At 58.4% G+C, this 26,137-nt stretch overlaps 1 protein-coding gene across 1 annotated transcript in view; it reads left to right on the forward strand.

Moving 5' to 3' along the window:
* The window catches only part of LOC308069936 (uncharacterized protein), a gene marked incomplete at its 5' end in the record, with an annotated part of 93,803 nt that extends 67,719 nt beyond the window's left edge, over positions 1-26,084 (forward strand). The window contains 51 exons of the mRNA XM_080403089.1: positions 66-119; positions 874-918; positions 1,294-1,347; positions 1,434-1,478; positions 1,834-1,887; positions 2,306-2,350; positions 2,613-2,666; positions 3,430-3,474; positions 4,153-4,206; positions 4,614-4,721; positions 6,464-6,517; positions 6,854-6,907; positions 7,114-7,158; positions 7,772-7,825; positions 8,076-8,120; positions 8,906-8,959; positions 9,706-9,759; positions 9,946-9,999; positions 10,242-10,295; positions 10,671-10,724; positions 10,912-10,956; positions 11,270-11,314; positions 11,674-11,781; positions 12,051-12,104; positions 12,415-12,468; positions 12,683-12,736; positions 13,040-13,147; positions 13,602-13,655; positions 13,966-14,073; positions 14,407-14,460; positions 14,587-14,640; positions 14,893-14,946; positions 15,371-15,424; positions 16,188-16,295; positions 16,501-16,554; positions 16,710-16,763; positions 17,057-17,110; positions 17,601-17,654; positions 17,855-17,908; positions 18,217-18,270; positions 18,989-19,042; positions 20,134-20,187; positions 20,267-20,320; positions 20,487-20,540; positions 20,663-20,680; positions 20,853-20,906; positions 21,105-21,167; positions 21,469-21,634; positions 21,938-22,044; positions 22,279-22,359; positions 22,628-26,084. Coding sequence (XP_080259215.1) covers positions 66-119; positions 874-918; positions 1,294-1,347; positions 1,434-1,478; positions 1,834-1,887; positions 2,306-2,350; positions 2,613-2,666; positions 3,430-3,474; positions 4,153-4,206; positions 4,614-4,721; positions 6,464-6,517; positions 6,854-6,907; positions 7,114-7,158; positions 7,772-7,825; positions 8,076-8,120; positions 8,906-8,959; positions 9,706-9,759; positions 9,946-9,999; positions 10,242-10,295; positions 10,671-10,724; positions 10,912-10,956; positions 11,270-11,314; positions 11,674-11,781; positions 12,051-12,104; positions 12,415-12,468; positions 12,683-12,736; positions 13,040-13,147; positions 13,602-13,655; positions 13,966-14,073; positions 14,407-14,460; positions 14,587-14,640; positions 14,893-14,946; positions 15,371-15,424; positions 16,188-16,295; positions 16,501-16,554; positions 16,710-16,763; positions 17,057-17,110; positions 17,601-17,654; positions 17,855-17,908; positions 18,217-18,270; positions 18,989-19,042; positions 20,134-20,187; positions 20,267-20,320; positions 20,487-20,540; positions 20,663-20,680; positions 20,853-20,906; positions 21,105-21,167; positions 21,469-21,634; positions 21,938-22,044; positions 22,279-22,359; positions 22,628-23,365 — 3,801 coding nt within the window. The 3' untranslated portion in view covers positions 23,366-26,084. The remainder of the gene's footprint in view (positions 1-65; positions 120-873; positions 919-1,293; positions 1,348-1,433; positions 1,479-1,833; positions 1,888-2,305; positions 2,351-2,612; positions 2,667-3,429; positions 3,475-4,152; positions 4,207-4,613; positions 4,722-6,463; positions 6,518-6,853; positions 6,908-7,113; positions 7,159-7,771; positions 7,826-8,075; positions 8,121-8,905; positions 8,960-9,705; positions 9,760-9,945; positions 10,000-10,241; positions 10,296-10,670; positions 10,725-10,911; positions 10,957-11,269; positions 11,315-11,673; positions 11,782-12,050; positions 12,105-12,414; positions 12,469-12,682; positions 12,737-13,039; positions 13,148-13,601; positions 13,656-13,965; positions 14,074-14,406; positions 14,461-14,586; positions 14,641-14,892; positions 14,947-15,370; positions 15,425-16,187; positions 16,296-16,500; positions 16,555-16,709; positions 16,764-17,056; positions 17,111-17,600; positions 17,655-17,854; positions 17,909-18,216; positions 18,271-18,988; positions 19,043-20,133; positions 20,188-20,266; positions 20,321-20,486; positions 20,541-20,662; positions 20,681-20,852; positions 20,907-21,104; positions 21,168-21,468; positions 21,635-21,937; positions 22,045-22,278; positions 22,360-22,627) is intronic.
* Between the last annotated feature and the right edge of the window lie 53 nt (positions 26,085-26,137).

Raw genomic sequence — 26,137 nt, forward strand, 5'->3', positions numbered from 1 at the left:
CACCCTGGGGTGAGAACCTCGGGGTGGGCACCTTGCTGACACCCTGCTCCCGGCTTCTTTCCCAGGGGATGTCAGGTCTGAAGGGTGCGATGGGCTTCCAAGGCCCCATGGGGCTGGAGGTGAGTGGTTTTGCTTTCTCTGTGTCACCAGCCATCCCCAAAGAGGTGCAGGAACCTGCTGCACCCCACTGGAAAGATGGGTCCAAGGAGGAAGGACTCGGGCTCTGTGGGTCACTGGCACTGCTTTGTGGTTCGCTCTTACAAAATCCTTGAGTTTTGTTGTTTGGTTTTTTGTTTTCCTGAGACCTGGATGTAATTACATCTGTATCTTTGTCCTGGAGGAGGCTCTTATTAATGGGATTATTGCCCCAGAGCAACCAGGCACCTTGTCCCTCTGCGTCTTGGGGGCAGGAGCCTCCCCTTGCCTCCAGCCTCTCCCACATGGCTGTTGGCATCCCAGCTCATTCTCCTGGCTGGTGATGAAGAAAAATGAGCTTTTGTGGATCACGTTGCATTGTGGTTTATTTTAGGTGACCACCTTCAGCTGAGATGAATCCCAGGCTGACAGCACCTGGGTTTTTCCATGCTGCACTCAGCCCACTGATAGCTTAACTGTTGCCACATCTTTGGGAGGCATCCCAGCCTGGGAAGGGTTTGCAGAGGCTTTAAAAGGCAAACAGAGGTGGTGAATGGAAGCACCTTGCAACTTGAAGGGAGTGGGGGAACCAGGGGCTGGCCAGGTTGCTGTTCGAAAGGGCACCAAGTAGCTGATGCTTGAGACAAAGAAAAGGGAGAATTTGGGGGGTGAAGATTAAAACGAGAGAACCAAAGCAAAACAAGCTAGAAAAACCGCATCCTTTCACTCCTGCTCCAGGGAGAAGGTGGCTCGGTGGGTCCCCCAGGCCCTGCTGGCCCCATGGTAAGTCACAGCTTTTCGGTTCAAACGGCCGCTGGAATGCAGGCGGTGGCTGGGCTGGGGGAGCTGCTGCTGCCCAGCTCGCAGGAGCAGGGCAGGGCCACCATGGGCAGGCTGGGATGTGCCACTATGTCCTGCCCAGATTCATCCCTTGTGCTGATTTACCCCTGAAAAGGATGCATCTGGTTAAAATGCAGCCTCCTGGGGGGAGGGAGGGCGGATTGCAGAAGGACAAATGGTGTTAAAACTCACACATGCTAGTAAAGCCCCCCCAGTACCCCGTGGCTGCTGCCATGGGAAATGCTGTGGGGAGCCCTGTTCCACCTCCTCCTGCATGGTGCAGGCGGCTGCAGGGCTGAGCATCCTCTTGTGCTGCAGGGAGAGCCAGGCCAGCCAGGATCCGTCGGGTGCCGAGGCGTCAATGGCTCTCAGGTGGGTCTGCCCTGGCTGCCTCCCTTTGCTGTTTGGGATTTTCTGGCCACTGTGCTCACCCCGTCCTTTCCCTGCTTTCTCCCCAGGGAGAAATGGGCCCTCCTGGCTCGCCTGGCCCCCGGGGCCCCAAGGTACTTGCACCAAGGGATGAGCAAACCGCACGGTGCAGCGGTGTCCTGGGGGACAGCTGCTAGGGGTGCCGGGATGGGAGGGTGTCCCAAGCATCACCTAGCCCAGAGGGGTCTCCTCCAGCTGGGCTGCATTCTCAGCCCACCCCAAAGTCTGCGAAGAGGCTGAGACAGGGGTGGGAATCCGTTCTGTACTCCGTGCAGTGGTGGGGGGGTCCCCTCACACCAGCCCGCTGGGAGCCCTGGAGCTCCTCAGCAGCACTGTATTTCCCAAGAGAGGTTTTGCACCACAGGCACTGCACAATGCGTACAGGGGTTTGATTCTAACAGCGGCATCTTGTCCCCTCCTGCTTTGCAGGGACCGCAGGGCTTGCAGGGGAGACGCGGCCCCCCTGGCCCCAGGGGCATGCAGGTAAGTGGATGCTGTCCTGGCTTGGAGCCCACCATGTCTCCAAGGTGTGGGTCCCCCCGCCATGTGCTTGCTGAGCAAGGAAAGAGCTACTGGGACTTGTCCCCCATGTCCTTTGCAAGTGGGCATGAAGTCCTTGACCCTGTGGGTCTCTGTGGCTACCTGGGAGCTGGTAGGAATGGGTGGGTGGGAAGAGCTGTGTCTTGTGGGCAGGCTGCTGGCAGCGGGACAGGCAGGCAGGAGGTGGGGGGCAAAGGGAAGGGTGAGCTGGTGGGGACATGGTCCATGGGGTATGACAGGCAGCTGCTGAGGGGCTGGGCAGGGTTCCTATGGGCTGGGGTCTCATCCACAGAGCAGCACAATAAGCAGCATCCTTCTTCTGCCAAACCTCCGACCTCCCACCACCTTTGCTTTTCCCCAGGGTCCAGCTGGGATGGAGGGATCAGCTGGTCCCAAAGGAGACACAGTAAGAGCTTCTCGCTGGCTTTCTTTGACCTTGGTTGGGATGAAGTGAGGGCTTGAGGGCTTTCCCTTGAGGGACCGGGGGGTGAGGGGTGGGGTGGGTGTGTGTAGGTGTCCCTGCCCCTGCTTTTGGATGGCAGCGCTTGCAGCAGACCCCACAAATGAAGCCTGGAGGTCGCCAGCAGCCCTGGGGAGGGGATGTGACATGGTGGGGCTGGGCGCTCTGCCCAGCGCCGCATGAGCTGATGCCAGCATCCCTCTTGCAGGGTGCAGACGGTGTCCCCGGGCTGAGGGGACAGCTGGGACAGGAGGGCCCTGGGGTAAGTGCATGGGAGCGGGTGGCTGGATGTGGGGTGCTCTCATCCTCCCCCTTTAAGCCCCCCAAAGCAATGTGGGGGAATGCCCTCTCCCTCATGCCACCCCCAGCTTCCCATGGTGTTTGTGGCTTAAGAGCTGGTGGGGATGCCTGCCACATCCCTATGACCACACTCCTCATTTCCAAAGCTCCTCTGCCTCTGCTGCTTGCAGAGACCTTGCTTTTATTTTTTTTTCCCCTATGGATTTATCAGCAGCGATGCCCCAGCCCTGCCTGTCCCTTCCCTGGTGCGCAGTTCAGTGCACCCCTTTTCCCAAGGGGTTTGGGTGCTGAGCCGTCCTTTCCAAAGGGTTAGGGTGCTGGGGCAGCCTGGCCTTCCTGCTGCCTGACCCACAGCATCCCAGCTGAGCACAGCCCTTGGTGCATTTGCTGCTTGTGTGCTGAAACTGGTGCTTGCAGAGGGGATGAGGGATGCAGGGTGGGATGTGTGTGGTGCATTTTGGAGGCTGACAAGGACCATCAGCTGAGGGCTGGTGCGTGGGTGGGGGCAGCCCTGGGAGGGCTTATGCATCCCCTGGTCCCTGCTGGGAAGCAGATTCCACCGTGGCAACTCATCATCATCAACTCTGCAGAGATAAATTGGTGTCTCCCATTTATCAGCATCTTCCCATCCCTGTAGTGTGGGAGGGTTGTCAGCCTCCATGAGTGCATTTGATACTTTCCTTTCTGGTTTTTTTTTTACTTGCATTTTGTGTCTCTCTCTGAAGGGGTTTATTGGCCTGCCAGGCTCAAAAGGCACCCAAGGAGAGCGGGTGAGTGATGGCACCCATGCCATCCCTGCTTGGGAAGCAGGAGAGCTGTGTTAGAACAGCCCAAAGCACCATCTTCACGGTCTTTGCCTGTGTTTGAACTTGACGTTTGAATAGGTGGAAGCTGGAGTTGTTTGGGATGGCAAAGCTGCGCTTGGGCTTGTCTTGCTGTAATAAGAGGAGCTTTCAGACACAACATGTGTCCTAAGATACTGTCTGCTTCGGGGAGGCACAAGAGGAGTGGGAGTGCTTTAGTCTGTGCTGGGGAACACAGTGCTGAGGACAAGGTGCTCGTCATCATTGTCCTGATACCAGGATGGTGCAGCTGGGATGCCACCACCGGGTGCTGCAGGTGTCCTACCTGCCAGGGAGCTGGGGCTAGGATTGGCACAGGGTGCGGAGGCCACTGACCATTTGCTGGTGAATGAACCCAGAAGTTCTGGAGCACCACACACACACACACCGCCTCCCCCCCCCTCCCCATCATGAGGAACAGATCCAGCATGTAACCTGCCCCTGGCTGCAAAAGGCCCATCAGGAGAAAAGCCCTGATCTAAATTGGGCAGAACTCACTTTCTTTGATGCCGAAACGGGATCAAAGCATGCTTTGGTTGTTTGGTTGCAAGAAGTGGCAATAACATGGTTTTCTGAGTGTACCCTCCACCTCTGCTCCTTTTGCAGGGCTGTCGAGGTCCAGGTGGAGCCAAGGGAGACCTGGGAGCCAAAGGAGACAGGGTACCACGTACCCAGGCTTGGGGGGGATTCTTGAAGCTGCTTCCTCTTCTGTTCTTCAAATGTGCTATTTTCCAGCTGGTGGGTGGGTTGGTGTGGATGTCCAGGGACCCAGGGGCATTTGCTTTCAGGGACCGTGGTCCTGACGCTGATCCATCCTTCCCTGCTCCATCTTGCTTTGGCTGTTTAAAAATGTTATATTGCCCCACTGCTGGTGCCCCAGGGACGCTCTTGGAGGAGGGTTGTGGGATGTTCACCCAGAGTGGCCCCATGGCAAAGGCTGGGTGTGCAGAGAGCTGGGGCAGCAAGCGATGGGGGGATTCCTGTCTGCGGGTGGGGGAGCCCCAGGCGTGGGCTGTGGCTCCTGTTTGGGAGCCCTGCAGTGATGTGCTGTGTCTTGTTCCTCCAAGGGTCCACGTGGAGCGCAAGGAGCAAAAGGGCCCCCAGGGATTCGGGGCCAGGCTGGCTTGCAGGGCTTTCCCGGCCCACGGGGAGCAGTGGGGCCCCGGGGACCAGATGTAAGTGCCATGGCTGCTCCAGGGTGCCACGTGGTGGGATACATGGGTGCCCCGTGCTGTGCCATGAGGTGGGTGGTAGGGGGAAGGGACAGCGCTGAGGGATGCAGGCAGTGTGGGCAGTGCTGCCTTGCCCCAGCTGTGCCCAGGGTGAGCATTCCTACCTGCTCCCGAGCCGGGCAACGGCCAGCATGCCGCTGTGCCTGGCCAAGAGCCACGCGTTGCCGTGCCGCTGGTGCAGGCACTGCAGGTTTGCAGGATCCCTCTCTCCCGCTGCCTAAAGCCAGCTCCCCTCCAGCATCCTGAGCATCTCTGCCATGTTGCACTGCCTCTTCCTCCTCCCATGGACCGAAGGCACTGGGCTGTCCCCAGCAAAAGTCCACTTGGCAGCCGTACTGGTACACGCTGGTTGTGGTGGTGGGAGCTGGTGCAGGCCAAGGGAGCCCTCTAATGGCATCTCCTTCCATGCTGCTGGGGCATCGCTGGCCCCTGCATGGCCGCGGGGAGCTTGGCTCAGAGTCCCCGTCCTTGGGGTCGCAGGTGCGCCTGGCACCGAGCACTTGGCACCGACACAGCTTTGACCCGGCTGCTCCAGACCCCTCCAGCTGTGCCCCCATCAATGACCTGGAATTAGGTGGTGGCTTCAGCAATGCGAGGGGATTTCCAGCAGGTCCAAGGGGAGCCCTCCCCGGCTGCCTCTGCCCGAGCACCTTTGCAGGGTCCCTGCCCCCCGTCAGCACCCTTTGCACAGGTATTTTGAGAGCACAGGGCTCACACTTCACTCTCTTGAACTGATGCTCATCCATGACTCCTGCCAGGCTCTCTGCCTCCTGGAGCCTGTGCTGGCAGCTCCGGAGGGCTGCTGCTGCCCAGCCGGCTGCCCTGCTTCTCACCAGCTGTACCACCTGGCCCCAACCCTCGACAGCTCCCAAGAGCTGAGCACAGCAGTGCCAGGTAGCCACAGGAACAAGGCACAATCTTCAGAGTGCTTTTTCCTGCAGTGCGTGCTCCGAGTGAGTTGTCAGGATGGATGAACCCAGCTACAGATCAATACTTCTACCTGGGAACTGAAGCCAGGCTGGCTGCTTGTCTCTAGAGCTTTCCAGCTTCTCAGAAGAAGGGGGGTTATATTTTCCCACCCACCTTTCTGGTCTGCAGCATCCCCCTGCATGTGATGCCCTCTGCTTCAGAGGGCTTTTGCAATGCCTGCCTGGATCTGCTCTCACATTTGCTGTTCAGGATGAGAAACGAATCCTCCCACCTCTCCAAGAGATGGAGATGCAGCACGACTCATCTCGCTGCCAGGTGGTGCCTTTTCCATCCAGCCAAGCAGCGCTGCCATCACACCACATCAGTCTGGAGCCAGGGTCTGGGCTGTGCCTGCCCTCCCGGGGCTGTAACCGAGCAGCCAGGAGTCTCGGCACATCAATCCTTTGAATTGTCTTTAATTTGATCAGCAGGCAACAAAAATATTCAGCTGTGCTGTTTTGGGCCAACACTGAACCTATTAGGCGCTTTTTTTTTCTGGCCAGTTTTATGATCCTGATGGAGGTCTCCATCCCTACCCCAAAGCTCAGCTGGTGCCCCAGGTCACATTGCCATTTAATGAGTGCCACCTCCGGCCATGCTCCCCACGTTTCTCCCCTACACAGGGCAGGGGCATGGTGACTGCCATGGCTGGGGGAGCAGGCAGAGGATCAGAGGCTGCATTTTCTCTGGCTGACTCCTCTCCTCTCTCCTGGCAGGGGGAAGAAGGGCAGATCGGCTCAGCAGGGCTGAACAGCAGCGAGGGACCCAAGGTCAGTGCTGGTGTTTGCTGCTGTGTCCCCTGGTTTCCTGCGGGCTCCCCTCATCCTTGCGTGGGGGGCAGGGATGCAGCCTCCCTGCCCAGGAGCTCCATGCAGCATGGGGCCCAGCACCCAGGGACAGCATCAGGATGCCCACCTGGGGAGGGTCCCCAGCCTCTTGGCCCCCCACCCTGTGCACAGCGTCCCTGCACCCACTGCAGCCATACACTGACCTTCCAGTGTGGCAGTGGTGGATGGGTCCCCTCGGTGCTCTCCAGGGTGGAGGGGCTGGGGGACACCTGCAGGGTTGTCTAAAATGACTTCTGTTTCCATTTGTGTGAATTTTAGGGAGGCCAAGGACCTGATGGCCTGAAGGGAACCCCAGGACCGCGGGGAGCCCGGGTAAATAATGGGGTGCTGGTACTTGTAGCTGAATCTTGGAGCATCTTTGGCTGTGGGAGACTGAAACAACCCTGGACACCCCTCGCTGGGTGGCTTGGGATGCGCTGGGGCTGAGCCGTGACATGTTTGGGCACCAGCTTTGCCTCCAAATCTCCAGCTCTCTTGCTGGCAGGAAGATGCTTTTCTTACTGCTTGCTGTTTTCCAGGGCCGCGTGGGTCAGCGTGGGCTGGTCGGAGTCCCTGGGCTGCCTGTAAGTAGGAGATGACCCATGGCCCTGGGCTGGCATGTGGTGCCATCAGCGCTGGGATGGGAAAGCCAGCTCTCGGGGAGCAGCATCCCGGGATGCAGCCGGATCAGAGGGAATTTGCACAGGATAAGTTGGGAACGAGCAGCTCAGGCTTTTGCACATTGCATGAAGTGTTTTGACAAACCACCTGCCCAACACCACAACTTCTCTCAACCCTGAGTGTAGAAAATTCAGGAAATAGCAACTTAAGAAAACTCTGTTATTCAGAGTCGTGTTTGGTGACAAAGCCAGGAATAAATAGCTGGGGCAAGAGGGGACAAAACACAGTCGAGGTGTTCACGGTGGGAATGGGTTTCCTCCTACACTCATGTTACTTCCCAGTGATTGCATCCAAAGGTGGAATGGAGCAGGGAGGAGCTGCAGGAGCTGTGCAGGGAGGACCTATGCGCTAGTGAACCCATGGCTCAATACAGATCAGCTGAACACCCTGGGGACCATGCCACTGCTAATTTGCCACCTTTTTAATACTGGAGGGAGGCTCTGGGGCTGGATGAGGCCCTGATGGGGGCACCCTGCCACCAGATTCTGCCTTCCTGAGGTGAGACTCTCCTTCCAGGGCTCGCGGGGCATCCCAGGAGCAGAAGGTGCAGAAGGAAAGCCTGGTACACAGGTTCCCATCCTACACTCTGTACTTGACAGTGGGCAAGGGCTGGGGCAGCGGGTTGTATCAAGAGGGGGAGCTGAGCCTGACATGAGGGGACTTCCCAACCCCACCATCCCCATGGCTGTGTGGGTCAAGACCCTGGCACCATGTTGGACCTTGCCGTGATGTGCATCAGCTGGCTGTGGGCTGACATGGTGGGACTGGGAGAGGCTGCCTCTGCCTCCCCATCCTCATCATTGCCTGCCTTGTCCTGCAGGGTCACCCAGGGACTGTGGGCAGCCCAGGCAGGAGAGGACCACCGGTGAGTAGAGCTGCGTGGCTGCCTGATTTCTGTCCTTCCTCCTTTCTGCTTGGGGCTCTCCCCCTGGGGATGTGCCTCAAAAGCATACCCATAGGATGAGGCACAGGTGGTGGGTGGCCCTGATGGAGCGAGACCAGCCAAAGGGTGCTCTGAAGAGTGCTTCTCCAGGCAAGAACCTGCTGAGAATTGTGCTGAAGGGTGAAGGAGAGGGAATGGGCAGTGCTTTTAAGAACTGGCTATTGCAAAATGATGTCTCATCCCTTGTACTGCTATCCAAGACAGGTCCAGCAGCAAGACCTGGGCTGGTAGCAAGTTTTCCCTTCTGCAGGATTTCTAATATTTGTTTATCTTTGAGCTAAAAGCAAAAGCAAAACCAAATCTGGCACTTCCCTCAAAACAATATATGAAAAATGTTCTGCTCTGGGTCGCAAAACCAAATCTGGCACTTCCCTCAAAACAATACATGAAAAATGTTCTGCTCTGGGTCAAGGAGACGCACCTCCAAGTTGGCTGTCAGCATCACGTAGCGCTGTCTGGATGCATGTGTGGGTGTTGTGCATGTACACACACATCTGCAGCGCTTCAGCAGCGAGAAACCAAAGAGCTGGTTTGAAGTGGAAAGCATCAGCGCTGCCTTCGAGGGGCTGAGCCCTTCGCCTGCACCTGGCCCTGGGCGCTCGCTCTGGTTTGGGTTGGTCTCAGGCCGTGCACTGCCAGAGGAGAGCTGCTCCATCCCTCCTGCTTCTGCCTTCCCTCCATTGCTCGTCTTTCGCCCTTTCTTCCAGGGTTTTGCCGGCTTGCCAGGGGGCCGTGGACACACAGGATCTCCTGGATCGATAGTAAGGAGACAAAAAAAAAGTTCCTTCTGCATGAGCTCTGCATTTTCTTAGGTGGGAAGTCAGTAGGGTTGGTGCTGCTGCTGGGCGACATGGGGCTTTCCCGCCTTGGGAACTGGCAGGGGATCAGGACATCTGTAGGACCTGGTCCTAACTTCTCGTTAAAAGACATGGAAAAGCCTCATTGGCAGAAAGAGCTGGGGCTAGGGAGAAGCAGAATGATTTCCCTAGGGAATCTGCCCAAAAGATTTTTTGCAGCTTCCCCAAGCCCAGCAGGGTCTCCATGGGGGATGGCAGCCTGTGGAAACCCTTCACGCCTGGGTGGCTGAATAGCAGCGTGGTCCTGAGTCCTGGGAGGGGATCAAAGCGTACGCTCCATCCCAGGAGGAAATGGGTGGTACAGGTTCAGGGAGGAGGTCCCAGGTCCTTGCCCACTGGGATGGGGACCCAGAGCAGCCCCTGCTGCTGGAAGAGCTCCTCCCTGAGAGCCTGCTCTCAGCTGGGCTTGGTGATGACCCCAGGATTGACTATTGTCACCTTCCCTAGGACAGCCCTGCTGGAGAGCCAGCCACAGGGTACTGGTGTGCAGGAGCCACCAGGGTGGGCCACAGTGACAGAGTTTGTCCCCAGCAACCTGGCTTGGACCAGGTGACTCTTGTCTGTGAGCACAGAGGCAGCAGCAGTGGCTCGGTGGGGCTTGGCTCATCTCAGCCTTTTGACTGATATCTCCTCCCCAAATATTTCCAAAGGGCTCTCTGGGAAAACCTGGACCTGATGGAGACCTGGGTTACCTGGGCCCAAAGGTGAGAGCTGGGGCTTGTGGGGGCTGGTTGGAGCTGTGATGATGGTGAGCAGCCCTGAGAGGCTCTTGGCTGCCATGGGGAGACCTGGGCGGATCCTGTGGGCACAGACATGGACACCAAGGGTGGGAAGTGCCTGCCAGCATCCCAGGAGCAGAGGTTCATTAATGCTCTCATCTCACCTGGCAGGGGCTGCCTGGAAAGCCTGGCTCGGAGGGGCCACAAGGACCTGTTGGCACCTACGTAAGTGATAATGTCCCTGGGGGGAGGGGGGAGGGTGCTGCCCATCTGCCTGCAGGAGTGGCTGAGTTGGGAGGGAGGCTCGCTGGAGCAGGGCTGCCTCCAGCCAGGCACTCGCCATCCTGCCAGGGCTCCTGCGGTGCCCGGGGTCCTGGCGAAGAGCTCAGCCTCAGCAGCCACCTTCTCCCAAAACCCTGGAGATTCTGGGCAGCCCCGGCTGCCTCCTGATGCCATGCTCTCCTCAGGGCTACCCGGGACCTGCCGGTGACCGTGGGAGGCCAGGGCGCAGGGGAGACAAGGTAGGGCTGGGAGGTCCAGCACAGCAGTGAGGAGATGCACTGGGGTGGGAGTTCAGGCTTCAGAAACTTTTTTGTGTTGGAGTGTTGAACCAAATGGGTGGGTTTGGGTGGTGTCTGTGAATGGTCTCCATCAGGGGGCTGCAGGGGTGGCAGGAGGAGAATGGCTGGAGCTGGCTCCCACATTGGGTGAGCTGATGGTTCTGGGCACTTACCTGCCCAGACTCCTGTGGCTTGTTATAAGATGCTAGGCACCTGGGTTTTTGGTAGGGGCGGGGGGGGGGGGGCGGGGAGTTGGCTGGGGTGGGTGGTTCTCACTGAAGAGATTACTGCATTAAAACATAAAGAAGAAAGGAAATCTTTCCTGCCTCCTAACAGGGAGAAAAGGGAGCCCAAGGGCCACCAGGATTTCCAGGAAAAGCTGGTCCCAAGGTGAGTGTTGTTTGCTGCTGCCCTGGGCAGCTCCAGGCCACCAGAGAAGCACTGAGCAGGTTGCCTTTGCTGGGCTGGGTATGGGAAAATGGGAAATCTTTGCTATTGGCATCAAGGGGCTAAAATGGGGAGAGGGGAACACTCAGGGCTGCGGCGTGGGGCTCTGATGGTGCTCTCCTCCCCCTAGGCCCTGCCAGGTCCCCCTGGTCCCCGAGGCGCTCCCGGCTCCCAGGTAGGGCTTGCCATGCTCCCCGTGTTTCTGGCTTGTTCCGCTCCCTCTGCCGCGGTCCCCTGCAGATGTGCAATGCTCTGCAACAGATACATGTGCTACCTGTAGCATTAGCGGCCTGGACCCCGGACCCTTTTGCAGGAGCAGGCAGGAGGCTGGTGTCCCACTTGCTGCTGCCCAGGCTTTGTGCTATCTGCCCAGACACTGCTGAGGCGGCCCGGGCACACGGGGATTGTCCAAGCAAAGCCTTACCCTACTCAGGGTCCCCTGTGCCTCCTTGCCATGACCACGCTGCTGAGCATCCTTCTTGTTTCAGGGCAGAGCAGGAGACCCGGGTCCTCGAGGGCTTCCAGGGCCGCCTGTAAGTGGGAGAGCTGTAGCTTGCGGAGATGCTCTGTAGGCTGAAGTTGGGTGATGTCCAATGGGATGAAAGATAGGTGCCCACTCGGGAGGCAGCTTCATCCCTGGGCTGGTCGTGGGGCAGAGAATGACCCAAACCCTGCATGGGTAGCTGGGTGGTGACCAGTCAGGTACGGGGACAGCAGGACCCTCATGCACCTGCAGTGATGAGGCACTGGTACCCACCAGGTGCAGGTGGTACCTTGCAGACCCTGTGGTGGCCCAGCTGCTTCAGGCATGGGGCTCCCACTGGCCTGCCCTCCCCGGAGCTGCACCCTGCACTGCATTTTGAGGTACCTAAGTTGCCTTTTGGCTTTGCAGGGCATTCCCGGCATGCAGGGGCTGGATGGCATCCCCGGGAAGCCTGGCTCAGCAGGAGAAGGAGGAGCTCCTGGAGTGGCTGGTGCTGCTGGCCCAGCTGGGTACCCGGTGAGTGCAGATGGGGCTCCTTGGATCGATGCCCAGCACAACCTCCTGCCTCAGGTACTAGGACAGGGTGCAAGAATTTTGCTGGTGCAACACTTTGGGGAGTTCCCTAAAGCACCTGCAGGAAGAGAAGGATAAGGGAAGCTGGTGTGTGGCTTCTCTGCCCGTGGGGATGTGGTGTGCTGGGGCACCCCAGACCCCTGCTTAGGAACTGCAAAGGCCTCCTGGGTTAAGGCAAAGCCTTGCCGCTGATATGGGTTGTTTGTTTTCAGGGCCGGGAAGGTGCTAAGGGACCTGAAGGGCCTCCAGGGATGAGAGGAGAAAAGGTAAGGATAGAGAAAGTGGGTTTATTCCCTTCCTGGTCCCATGAGTCAGGAGCTGCCCAGGCAGGTCTTGGTCTCACTCTGCTTGCCCAAAGTGGGGTTTACTCCCCAGGGCTGTAGGGGCCAGCACTCCTCCCAGTTTGGCCATTGGCTTTCCCCAGTGGGATGGGGATTTACATGTCTGGTGCAGGGTGGGAGAAGAGTCTTGCAAGCCCTCCTGCAAATGCTGGACAGCTGGGGCAGGGGGGTCTGTGGGGAACCTGGTTGGAGGACCACCATGGCTGCCTGTCCTCATGTCTGTGTCCTCTGGCAGGGTGATGTGGGAGATCCTGGGCAAGCCGGCATCAGCGGGCTGGATGGCGAGCAGGTACATAGCTGGGGAGCCCGGCCCTTCCCTCGGCTGGGGCTGCTTCAGCCCGCCTCTCCCCACGTGCCTTCTCCAGGGATGGGAAATGAAGGGAGGAGGTTGCTGATCCTCAGCTAAACCAGAAGGTTAAAGCTGCGTCTGCGTTAACTGAGCCAAAGGCTTTGTGCAATGTAAAAGAGCTGTGCTAGGGCTGGGCTGTGTGTTTCCTCCCCAGGGACCACCAGGACCACCAGGAGCAGAGGGTCAGCTGGGGCGCAAAGGCGAGCAGGTCGGTCCCTGCTGGGTGCTGGGGTGATACCGATGCAGGTGCTGGGCTCACCTGGCCCCGCTGCTGCAGGGACAGGCAGGCACCTAAAACCACGTGGGACTGTTTAAAATCCACCTGCAGCATGTTCATGTCCGGGGATTTATGTTGCTAGGCATGGTAGGTGGGTCCAGGTCCCCTCATAGCTGGGGGTACCTGTATAAGGAAAACTGAGGTGGCTGTATGGTGAGAAACGATGGAGGGCAGAGCCAGGGTCAGCCGAAAAAGACAGCCAAGAGTAATCCTGGTTGTCTTAATCCTGTCCAGGGGGAGCCAGGAACCTGCGGAGCTCCGGGCATCAGAGGGGACCCCGGGGAGCCAGGGGATGATGGGCCAGAGGGGCTGCCGGGGAGCCCCGGGGAGCAAGGAAAGGAGGTACGTGTGCTGACTGACACCACCACGGTGGTCACTGCTGCCCACCAGCATCCTCTGCCAGGGAATGGGGACAGGATGGGGATCAGAAAGCTGTGCACCCGGTGCACTGGCTCCAGACAGCTGCACGTGCTACAGCTTTGCCATGGATAGGCTGAGGTGTCCCCATGGAAGGAGGGAGCTGATGCTTTGGGTTCCCTGTGCTGGGCAAGGTGCTGCTTGGCTGTGCTCAGCATTTTGTCTTCACCCACTTCTGGGCCAGTGTGGGTCATAGCTGGCCGTGGCCTCCTGGTGCAGGCAAAGCCACACGGCCAGCTCTTACCCAGCACAAAAATCCTGGCCAGAGGAGGGTGGAGAAGCCCATGGAAGTCAGAGTCAGCTTTTAACCCACCCTGGGATGGTGCTGGGGAGCAGTTGCAGTTGCTGCATCTGATGCCGGTATTTCCCCTCTGGGCAGGGTGACACTGGTGATGCTGGAGACCCGGGTGAGCCAGGACCTCAGGGACAGAAGGTGAGGAGTGCCTGTAGCTCTTTCCCCTCCTTGCAGCACCCTTGGAACACCCATAGCCTGCTCAGCATCTGCTGCTCCGTTTGCCATGGTGGGGGCAGAAGCATGGCAGAGGTGTCCCCATGGCTGAGGACCACTGGAGATGCGGGGCTCAGACCTGGCATCGGCACCTCTGCTGAGCACCCTAGGGTGAACATCTGTCTGCAGCACTCAGTGAGAGGGTGTGAAACACACCATCTCCATGAAGAAGCTCATTTAATTGGAATGCCTTTTCCTTCTTTGTGGTGACACATCTGTCTCCATCCCTGAGCAGGGTGATGCTGGCCCCAGGGGGCTTCCTGGAGTGCCTGGCCCTGGAGCTGCCACGGGGGAGATTGGAGAAAAAGGCCATAAAGGAGAGAAAGGCCAAGAAGGTTTGCTGGCAAGTACAGAGAGGGGCTGCCTCAGCCCACCAGGCTCCCAGCATCCGTGCAGGCTGGCGGTTGGGGGCTGGGTGCCAAGGAGGGGGACCTCACCCCTGGCAGGAAACCTTGGGCTCCAGGAGCCACATAAAATACTAGGAATGGGTAAATGTCCATAATTAGGGAGTTTTTGTGTCTCATGGGCATGACTCCAAAATTGGGGTTTGTTGGCACAAAAGGACAGCTTGGATTTGCTGGACAGCCTGGGTTAATGTTGCCTCTGGCCAAACTCCAGCCTCCTGCCCCCCAGCCGGGCTGTGACCCTGCTGAACGTGTCTCCTTCTGTGTCCCAGGGCCAGGTTGGTGTCACCGGAGTTGCGGGACCTGCAGGAGCCAGAGGACGATTTGTAAGTCAGGTCACTTCCCTCCTCCCCTTTTGGCTGATCGCAGACCTGGCTGGGGAGGAGTGTGTGTGACTGGGAGAACTGGGCAGGGGTGAATCAATGGGGCTCCTTTGCTTGTGCCCTGAACAGGGTGGGACGGGTCTCCGAGGTCCTCCTGGGCTCGACGGTCCTGAGGGAGTGAAGGTATGGCAGGGTGATGGCTCCAGCCCTTTATCTGTGGGTGAAACACCCTCTTCTGGTCTTTTCCCAAGCTCTGCTTTCTGCTTCTGGCTGATGGGGGATGTGGTGGGGCTGGCTGTGGTGAAGGACCTGGGTCAGACTGGGGACCTGGGGGACCTGCCATGGAGCACTCCCTGTCTTTTTGCCTGAGATCCAAAGTCAACAAGGCAAGGAAGGGTTTTTTTGCGGACAGAGCTGTTTCCCCTTCTTCCTCAGGGAGATCCAGGGCCACGAGGCATGGATGGACCCACTGGTGCTCCAGGATTAGAGGTACTGAAGCCTGGGACCTTGTAGACCCAGGAGCTGCCAAAGGCTTCCCCAGTACTTCACCACTTCTAATACAAACCAAACCCAAAGGATTTACTTCCCCTTAACTGCCCAGGCCAGGGGGCTCAGGAGTGAGGAGGGGGTTTTAATGCCTCATACCTTGGCACTGACTCCCAGGAGGTACTTATATGCCCCCACCCCAAAAATCAGACCATTTCAGCCTGGCACCCAGGGATGCCCTGTGGAAGACCCGTTCCTGTGATCAAATCGTGTTCACTCCCACGTGGTGCCCGGGTGCTGCCTGGGCATGTGCCTCGGCCAGCTGAACGTGGTACGAGGGAGAGGATGCTTAAAATACCTGCAGGGGGCCTGAGCGCAGAGCACGTGGTGGTGACGGGCTTATTCTAAATCCCCAACATCACCGCAGGGACTCGCTGGAGATGATGGAGTCAAGGGGGATGGTGGCAAGCCCGGTTTGGTGGTGAGTACCTGCCCTACCTCTGCAAAACTTCCCTGGGAAAAAGGTTTGGTGGCATCTTGTGATGGAGCAGCAGAGCCTGGGCTTGGGGCTGTGCCTCACCCTCGCCCCGGGGGTGGCCACAAAGCAAGCTCTGGCAGCCCCGGTTCCAGGCAGTGTCTCCCAGGTCCTGCCCTGCGGTGGCTTCATAACTGAGTCATTGTTTCCCTGGTTTCCCTAGAGCCAAACCTCCACAAAGGCGGTTTAATACAGCTGTTAAAAACCGTGCAGAAGTGCCGCCGCTGTTGCGCAATTAATGCTCGGCTGTTGGAGTCTGCCTGGGGCAGGTTTGGGGCACTTGGTTTCCCCCTCTGCTGTCCCCGAGCAGATCTGTGGGTGTCCGTAGGGTCAGGTGGCTCCAGGAGCCACCTGTGCTCAGGAGCACTCTGCCCTGAGATGCATTTTTATGGTCCTGGTCCTGACATGCACAGAGCCCCAGGTGTGTTACTGGTGCCCTGCACTCAGCGGCAGGATACACCCCGTGTGCATCCCAGTTTTCCCATGTTGCAGTGTCGCTTTACCCAGGCAAGACATGTCCTTAACTCAGGCAGTCGCCTTTCCTGGGAGAGGTTGGGATGCAGAATAAACTCTGGGTGGATTTGGAAAGCAGACAGCAGGAGTTGTGGCTTGGTGTGGTTGAAGCCCCTCGGGGGGCAGCTGCTCAAGCCCTGCTCCAGGTGGGGCTGGGCTGGAGTGTAACCTGTGCCCCCCTCTGTGTGCACCCCAGGGCGCAGCAGGTGCCCGGGGGCCGGTGGGTGCCCCTGGGCTCCGGGGCTACACTGGGCACGAAGGAGCCAGAGGAGCAGTGGGAGCCAAGGGAGAGCCAGGCCAGCAGGTAACTCTGCCATGGGGATGGGCAGGGGATGCCCCCACAGGGTGGTCCTCCCTGAAACAGCACCAGCGGTCCCTGTGGGGAGCAACCCCAGCCCAGATGCTGGGGCGAGGCAGCTGGCTTTGTACGCGCCCTCCTGCCTTCCTCCAAATAACCTGGCGCTGATGCCAGCCTCATCTGTTGGTCTTTTGTCCCCTCATGAACTCAGGGTCCTCTCGGGCCACCAGGTGAAGCTGGAGCCCCAGGGCTGAGTGGCACCGAGGTGAGTGGGCTCCTCTGCTACCCTGCTTCTCTGTGTTTTTCTGTCTCTGCCACTCTAACAGCCTTCCCAGGATTTGGGTGAATAACCCTGGAGCTTTTTCTTCGAGCTGGGTTGATTTTCATACTTTTTTTTTTTTTTTTTTTCCCACTTCCTAGGGCCTGGCAGGTGCGAAAGGGAAGCCAGGCAAGCCAGGAAAACCAGGGCAAACGGTGAGGAATGGGATGGAGCCATACTGGTTCTCCCTGGCACAGATGGTAGGATGCTGGGATCTCCCAGCTGCGGTGAGATCCCACATGGGCAACATCTCCTGTTCCTACTGGAACGCCCTTGTTGCCCCACTCTGCCCAGCCTGCTCCAGAGAGGGGCAAAAGTCTCAAATGGAGACTTCAGCTTAGAGCATCCTCCTGCGCACGCTGTGGCAAGAGCAGGGAGGGAGACTGGGAGGAGACATCCCTGGCACAGCATCCTTACGGAGGGGTTTCCTTCTCCTTTGAGATTTTAGGGGTCTCCAGGACAAGCCGGTCCTAAAGGCTGGAAAGGTCGCAAAGGAGAAAAGGTACCTTTGAAATCCTCTTCTGTGGATGGCACCTGGGGAGGAGACCAGCCACCAGACATGGGGTGGCTGAGCCTGAGCTGGTCAACCCCACTGTGGTCTGTGGAGAGAAACCAGGGGGAATCGCCCTGGGGGGACCTGCTTCTCCCTGCTGTAAAGGCAGCTGTGCACCAGTGCCTGGCAAACACAGACCCCTTCGATGCCTTTGGGCTGTCTTGGTTGGTTTTTGGGTGAGGGGCTGGCAAGTCTCCCCAGTTCAGCCCCACAGGGCTGCCTCCATCCTGACTCGGGTGCCCTTGGAGTGGGAGACAGGGGATCTCCCCTTCAGTGGCCAGCTGCGCACTGTGGCCTTGGTCTCCATCCCCGGGGTCCCACAGCACCTGCTGAGCTCTGTCCCCATCTCCACGCAGCAAGCAGCCCCTTTTCCCCAGTCCTGGTTCAGGCTGTGGCCTGCCTGCTGGTGACCCACATCTCCTGTCTCTTCTTCCCCCAGGGTGATATGGGGCACGAAGGGGAAGAAGGGGTCCCTGGAGAAGCTGGCAGACGGGTAAACGGCATTGTTGTCCCCATGGAGGTTGGCAGGAAGCATGGGGCTGATGCTTAGAACCCACAGCGATCTTGCAGAGCATCCCCAGTTTGCTGGGGGCTCAGCAACCCTGGGGGGGCAGCGAGGGGGATGTGGGGCAGCCAGCTTAGTGCCTTTAACATGCCTGAATTGCTCGTGAGTCTTTCATCTGTCATTCCCAGGGGAAGCGAGGCAAAGTTGGCCACCGACCCCCGAGAGGTCCCCAGGGACCCAAGGTAGGTTGGCTTTGCCCCACCGGGGCAAGGGCTGCTTTGGTACCCTGACAGCTCGGGGGTGCTCTCAAGACAGGGGGTGCTCCCAACTACCTGAGCCCCGGGTCAGAAAACAATAAGCCAATATAGGGGCACTGCATAGCTGGAGGGCTCTGTGTCCCCAGTCCCTTCCAGCTCAAGACAAGGGTCTTCCACACCCCCAGCCCCCATGGGCTGCTTTCCCTGCAAGAGGCATCAGGGCATCACTCCTGCCTCCCCTCTCCCTGCACCTCTGGGCTCACCAGCCAGGATCTCTCGCTTTTGCATTTCAGGGCTACCCAGGTGACAAGGGGCTGGAAGGACCCCAGGGCCCCCAAGGACCCTATGTGAGTATTAGTTTGAAGGTTTTGGGGTGACAGCTGCTCACTGTTTGGCCCCCACAGGTACCACTGTGCAACCCAGCTCTGCAGACAACCAAAGCAGAGACCCATTTAAAATAAGTGACGTTTCTAGGTGTTTCAACCATCTGTCATTTATCCATCTCATTGTGCCTTCTCCTCCCAAATTAGCATCCCAACAATGTGCATGCAGTCGGGCAAATCACGTAATTTCCAATATGTTGTTCTAGAGGCCAAATACTTCCCTTCCAGTTAAGTGTCTGATGCTCGGCAGTGCTGAGCACTTGTGGAGAACTGTGCCCATGTGCCCAGCGAGCTGCCATGGCTGGAGGGACTGGCTGCACTGCAGCAGCCAGCATTCACCAAAAAAACCTACTCAGATGTTTGGGTTTTTTTTAATTGCTGAGAATTGTTTTTTCTCATTTAAAATAAAAATCCTGACTTTGGAAACTTCACAGAAGAAAGGTGGCATGTTCGGCAACCAGCTAAGGGACCTGAACTGCACTTTTTAATGGTCTTTGCTTGAGGGATCCTCCTGAAAGCAAAAATCAAAGATATGATGAGAAAATGCCTCAAAGTTTGTAAAACTGCCTGAAATTCTCAGAATCCTGGAAGCCACCATTGTGGCAAGGTTCCCCTTTGCCAGGGAGCCGACGGGAGCAGCTCAGGCGCAGGGTGATGCGGTACTGCATCGTTTCTCTCTTAGGGCATCCCAGGGCTGAAGGGCATGAAGGGAGACCCTGGACCGAAAGGACCCAAGGTAGGTGATATGTACTAGGCACTTGAGTCCCAGGCACGGGGACAGGGGGACTCTGGGCACGGGCTAGCATTTAATTTGCTGGATGCCATCACTTATTCCCCTCTTCTTGAACCCTGATTGCTGCAGCATCCTTCTTTGGGGGTTGACCATGTCCCCAGGTGCTGCGAGGTAGGACCATTAGGCTTTCTCCAAAACCAGGTCCTGTTCCAGCCTCTCCATCCTCCTGGAGTTGCAAGCAGCAGCGTAGTCCTTTAATCCCCTGCTCTGTGTTGATGCTGATGCAGCACAAGCACATACCATCTCTGTGCCATTACTGATGAGCTGATGGATCCAACCTTGGCCTGAGAAGCAAAGCGTATCCTCACGGCCCCATCCATCAGCCATAAGGCTGTAAATAAGAGTGACAAGCAGTCCCTGGTGGTGGGTAGTTGCTCACAGCATTCAGGAAAATGAAACCTCAGCATTAAATTTATTGCGAGCTAAATGAGCAATGGCAGAAGCTAAAGTCCAGGGCGTTCAGCAAGGCCAGAGCCTGGGAGAGGAGGCTGCGGGCAGCTGCTCCGCTGTGGTTTCTTCCCCTGCTCCACCAGATTTCAGCACACAAGAAATTTTCTTTGTTTTCCCAAAGGGTTTTCTGGGAAGTTGCGAGGTTGTCTTGGATGATATTTTAGTCTGGGATAAAATGCTTTCAGTTTTTACCCTTCGCAGCTGAGGAGGGGAGGCAGATGCGCCATCACACCTCCTCCTTCCCCAGCAATATGGCTACAGTTAATTCTACCAAACCAGAAGAATGGAGGGTTTTTTTCAGAAATTTTGCACCCAGCTGTAACTGGGGATTTCCCATTTCCAGCTGTTTGCTGGAGGCCAGGAGATATTTGACCTTGGGAAACATCCTCAGGCAGGTGTCTCCTGCCAGGGTCAGGCAGCAAGCAAAACCTCTGTTGCCTACGCAATGAAACACCACTGATGGGGTAACTAGAGTAGGGTTCCAAAGCCCACCCTCCAGGGCAGAGCCCCCCACCTCGGCCTGGTGTCCCAGGGGGTTTCTACCCTCCTCTTTGCCACCAGAGCTCTCCCTCACTCTCTCCTAGGGCGAGAAGGGCAGCGTGGGCGAGCTGGGACAGCAAGGGGACGATGGCTTCAAGGTGCGTGAAGGGGTTTGCTCTTTTCCTCCCCCCTCTTGGTCCCTTGTCACCCTGTGTGACACCCTTCCATGTCTCCTAGGGCAAGCTGGGACCCCATGGCATCCCTGGGAGGCCGGGACCCAAGGGACAGCAGGTAAGGGCAGGGTGGAGGGGGGATGGCAGGAACCAAGGTGACTATTTGGGGTGAATTCCTCATTTTTCTGTGCAAAATCCACCTGGGGAAGGGGCTGAGCTGTAGAAGGACATAGGGCTGGGAGATGCCCCATGCAGTGTCCTGACCTCCTCCGGTGTCTTTGCAGGGTGACACTGGCCCCCCCGGCCCACGGGGACACCCTGGCACCCCCGGGACACCGGTGAGTCCCTCACCCTCTGGGCAGGTTTGGGGTTCACTCCTGGACCCACCCGCAGTTACGCTGTGATGGGGCTTCAATCCCACCTGCCTCCCTCTTAGCTGGGTCTTGTCCTTCTCTTCCAGGGCTTGTCTGGACCCAAAGTAAGTAGGGGGAAGCACCTGAGCTGGGCTCAGCCCTGCTGTGGGGCACCATCCCCCCCTGTCCTCTCCCCGGAGTGGAGGGTGGCCCTGTGGGGCACCCTGGGGTGCAGCTCAGCACAGCAGCATCTTGCCACCTTGCTTTTCTTCTCTCCTCCACCTTGACCTTTGGCAGGGGCCGAAAGGCTTCCCGGGGCTGCCGGGACCCAGGGGCACACCGGGCACACCGGTAAGCAGAGCCGCTAACGTCCCTCGTGCCAAAATTTGGGTCCCTTCTCCCTCGGGTTTGGCAGTGAGGTCCCACCATGCCATGCCATGCCGTGGGGACGGCCAGCTGCTGGCACCGTTGGAGGAGCTGCAAATGGGGGGGGGGGGGGGGGGCTCGTGGGCAGCAGTCAGCATCACCAGCATTGTCATTGTCACCCAGGGTCTCGCTGGCCCCCCTGGTCCCAGAGGACCCACGCTGATGCTGTCCAGGGAGCAGCTGCGGGTGAGTGCATGGGGGCGAGGGCTTCCCGTCCTGCTTTTGGTGGGTGTCGACTGGGGTGGGAAGGGGCTGACAGTGGTGCTGTCCCATCTCCCACTTCTTCTGAGGTCCTCTGTGCACAGGGGCCAAAGTCCTTGCAGAAAGAGCAAGCAGTTCTGGTTAATCTCTCTCCCACCAGGCTTGTCCTTGTGCCCTGCGTGTCCCATCCTCTCCCTGAGCACCCGATGATGCTCCTAGCCAAAATAAGAGGTGGGGAGGGGGGAGCTAATGTCAGCTTGGTTATATCCCCCTCTTTTTCTTTCAGCACCTAATTTATCCCTCCAACCACCTGAATTACACTGCGGTCTGGGCTCTGCTGGACACCTTGAGTCAGGAGCTGCAAGCTCTTGTCGAGCAACCCAACGGCACCAAAACCAACCCAGCGGCCACCTGCAAGGAGCTCCTGCTGGCTTACCCCAGCCTGCCCAACGGTACTGGGGTGCACACGGGGTCCCCCCACAATGGCCTCACATCAGGCCAGCCCTCCCTGCTGGCCAATGTGGGGGAACAGGCAGCTTCTGCAGTTAAGAGGGAATAAGGATTTGGGGGGATGAGCTCAGCTACGTTTCATGGGCATCCCTGGAGAAACAGGACGGCAGCCAGGCTGCATCCCAGGAGGATGGAAGTTGCAGCCGGGGATGTGCCACAAGCTGGGGTGGGATGGCACGGCACAGCATGGCATCCTCCTTGTGCCAAAAACTGGGTGCCAGGACCTCCCCTCTGCCTCCCTCCAGGGCAATACTACATCGACCCCAACCAGGGCAGCCCCCAGGACGCACTGGTGGCCTTCTGCAACTTCACAGCAGGGGGTGAGACCTGCATAGCCCCCGTCCACAACCAGGTATGGGGTGGCTTTCATGGGGCAGCTTCAGCCCCGTGTTATCCCTCGGGGCAGGTAAGGACAGGGGTTGTCCGGGCTGGAGAGGGGACAATGTGGCCGGTCCCTTGCTGTGGTGACCACTGCCATCCCAGGGAACTGTTGGAGCACTTTGGGGTGAGGATCCTGGTCACAAAGTTTGCAAGTCCCAGGGAACTGAAGCCTGGGACAGTGTGACATGGTCCCCACTCCCCACAGGTCCCTATCAAGGCTTGGCTGAGTGCCTACACCTCCAAGGACACCTTTGAGTGGTTCAGCGCCCTGCCCGGGGGCTTCCTGGTGAGTGCCTGGCCAGGACAGCCAAGGGGACACAATGCCCATCTCCTGGGGTCGGGGGTCTTCCAGTGCCTGCACTGCTGTGGTGGGAAGTGCCTGGGCACAAGGTCCCACTGGCTGTGCATGGTGGGATGTGACACCTCCTTCTGCAAGAAAATCCGAATGAGTGCTTTAGCAGACAGCTGAATCCTGCCTAGTTTGGAACTGGGGGGAGCACAGGTACCTCCAGGCAGCCCCCGCTACCCGGGTTTCTCTCTCGTTGCCCCTGCAGCTGGAGTACGAGGGGGCCAGCCCGGTGCAGCTCCGCTTCCTCCGCCTGCACAGCCGCCTGGCCACCCAGAAGGTCTCGTACTCCTGCAGACCCGCTCCCGAGCAGGGCCAGCCCCAGCCCGAGAAGGAAATCCGCTTCCTGGCCGACTCCCGGGAGCAGAGCTATGCAGCCAGCCTGCAGGGCTGCGTGGTAAGCCTGGCTGTGGCCAGACCCTTTTCTAGTCCCCCGACATTTGCAGAGCCCCTCGGCGTGGTTGGCACCCTCGGGGTTTGGGATAAACCTGGTGGATGCAGCTTCACGTGGCGGGATGGGGATGGAGAGCATCCTCTCCCTGGGCCCAAGGAGCTGCCCTGGTCTTGGGAAGCAGGCTGGGATGTGGCAGGGCATGAATGGGACAGGGGGGAGGCCACCTCCCTGGACAAGCCACGAAGGGCTGGGGATGGAGACCTGGCCATGCCCACAGGGCTGTTGGGTGTATCGAGGAGCAACCGGAGCAGCAAAGGGGACAGCGGGTGCTCTGAGAGGGACCTCCAGGCCCACCAGCCGAGGGTTTCTGTGCCACTCAGCTGCCCCCGGTGCTCGTTTCAGCTGGACAACGAGTCCTCCATCACCGACACCATCTTCCAGTTCACCACAGAGGAGCTCTCCCTGCTGCCCCTGCGGGACCTGGCCGTCTTTCACAATGGCGATGCCTCACACCAGTTTGGTTTCACAGTTGGACCAGTTTGCTTCAGCTGAAACCAGTGACACCCAAACCAAGCTGGCCAGTTCGCTCCCCACCCAAGAACTGTCCTGCTGGGGACATGCGCGGAGGCTGGGGGTGGCATGGGGCTCCCACCTGCTCCCCAGAGCTGCTGCTCCTCTTTCTGAGATACGTGTTTGTAGCTGCATTATGCCACGGACTACACTTCCTTCTGGAGTAGAAGAATATTGTTTACAAAATTCATTTCTTTATAAATTATATATTATATATATATGTATGAAAGAAGGTGCTAATTTAATGACTGATTGGGGGAGGCTTGTGTAATTATAACCACCAAGAACTAAACTGTCTGCTGAAGAAAAAAACGCCAAGAAAAATCCCGCTAGCTTGGGAGGAGGGAAAGGAAAGGGGATTTTCTTTGCCTCGGTCAAGTGCACAAATGCTCGGAGGCTCATCCCCCCAGGACCAGGCTGAGGAGCAGCCTGGAGAGCCCCAGCAGGCAGGTCCCTGCTGCGCTACCTGCTCTCTGCCGGGCAAAGCGACCGCAGGCTGCTGCAAGCAGCAGGGATTGAGAAGGGCTGGAGAATGCAAAACATGCCCAAGTTCTGGCTCTGTTGTGGGTCTGCAACTCAGGTGGGGGTCAGTGGGCTTTTGGTGGGGTAGACCCGGGTGCTACAGCAGGTCTGTGCTGCAAGGCAGCATTGCTCTGCTCGGGCAGGGGCAGGAACTGAAGCCCGTGCTGCAGTACTGATACTCACTGCTCTATTTCTGTTGTTCCCACCAGTGTTTCCCTTGCCTCTAACCCTCCTGCTATTGCTGGGCTGCTTGGCCCTAGGTGGGTACAGGTGACTCCCAAGGGCAGAGGGCTTCCGTGTGGCACCTGAGCCATAGCTGTATTCCAGCACCCCCATTTCGCTGGTGCACAGCCCCAGACCCCCGAGATCTCAGCTGGCTTTGTGCTGCACCGCTGGTTTTCTCAGCACCCTTCACTGCAGAGTCTAACGCGGAGCTTGCCCACCTTGCCCTTGCAGCGTGTGTGCCCAGGTGAGCTGAGCACCAGTGCCGGTGGAGCAGCGCAGCGCCCAGACCCTACCCTGCCCTGGGGGTCAAGGAGAGCAGCAGGTGAAGCTTTTTTGGGGGGCACAGTCCTTAGGGAGCAGCTTAAGCAATGCGGAATTGTGTGTGCAAGCTGTACCGCTCTTTGCTAGCTCAGTCCCTGGTGTAGCATCTTTTTGTGGGTTGCAGTAGCCGTTCCCACTGTGCCCGGGTGCGTCACCAGCCATACTCACCAAGGGGGACAGGGGGCAGTGACTGAGTGCCTTGAAAAGGGTTTTTCCACTCTGGCATTTCATTTCTGTTTGCTGCAATACACTGCTTGTCATGTGGGGTACCCCTCTGTAAAACCGCTCCCGGCTCTGCCCTGCAAGGGCATGATGCCAGTCCCGGCCCCACCGGCCTTTCCTCCCCCTGCAGCTGCCACCACCCCGTGGGAACCCCCCGGCGACATCCCCTCACCTGCAGCCCACCATGGGGACATGCGGGTGCATTGTCACCCCGGTGGTCCCTGCCGTGCAGCCACCTCCCTTCCTGGCAGGGAGGTGAAAGGGGAAGCGGAGCTGCTCGTGGCCGGGCTGGCTGGGGAGCAGGGGGCAGGCAGGGGCTCGGGCAGCACCCATGGGTGCTGGGTGCTGAGGAGACACACCCTATGCAGCAGATTGCAAAGGGAAAATTAAATCCCAACTCAAGGCACATGTTGGATCCTGGGGACATAAGCAGAGCAGACTCTCAAGTGACAGCAAACCAACATTTTTTTCAGGGCAGAATGTTTTTTGTTTTCTGGGGTGGGTTTTTTTTTTGTTTGGTTTTGCTTTTTCTTTGCGCAAATTACTCTTTTTAGCAGCGTTCTCCGCTGTGTTTTTGCGAAGGAGGAAAGCGGCAGGCACAGTCTTCACCTCACCCGCCAGCCATGCTGGCCACCACCCAGAGGAGCTTCAGCTGCCAAAAAAATCGGGTGTCCATTTTTGATGGAAACTTGAGGAAAGATTTTAAAGAGAAGTAGCGCATTGGTGGGTTTATCCAGTATTTTTTCTTAATTCAAGCAGCCAACACACCGTGAATAACTCCGATTCCACCTCTCTAGTGGCAAGGAAAAATACACTGGCTACTAACAGTGGTGTTTTGCCTGCGGCCCCCTATCCCCTTCCCAAGCAGGGACTTACACGTATATCCCCTGGCAGGCACTGGGTGCCTCTGTGGGCATCAGCACTTGGGGAAACTGAGGCAGGGGCAGCTCCAGCTCCTGCCCCCCGGGAAATGGAGATGGGCAGGGAGGGCCAGCAAGGAGAGAGCGCCTGCGTGCTCTTGCTGCGGCCCCAGCTGGGAAGCCAAGTTCCCCTTCGGAAATCCTGCCCCTTTCCGGGCAAGCCTTGATGGTGGGGGGAAGACTTCTCGTCTTCTGCAGCTGCGGGGCGGCTGGGGTTGCAAGCGCTCTGTGATTCCGTGGGGAAAGCGGCAGAAACACTCGTGAATGCTTCGAGGGGCTTTTTGCTACTGCTGGGAACGGGGATGGGGTGGGAAAGGGGACCAGCCCCTCCCCGCTGCCCGGAGATGCTGAGCCCCCTCCCTCCGCAGGGATGCTGAGCCCCCTCCCCGCTGCCCGGGGATGCTGAGCCCCCTCCCTCCGCAGGGATGCTGAGCCCCCTCCCCGCTGCCCGGGGATGCTGAGCCCCCTGCCCCCGCAGGGATGCTGAGCCCACTCCCTCCGCAGGGATGCTGAGCCCCCTCCCCGCTGCCCGCGGCCGCCCCGC

This window comes from Falco punctatus (assembly GCF_963210335.1).
Source record: "Falco punctatus genome assembly, chromosome: 9".
NCBI lineage: Eukaryota > Metazoa > Chordata > Aves > Falconiformes > Falconidae > Falco > Falco punctatus.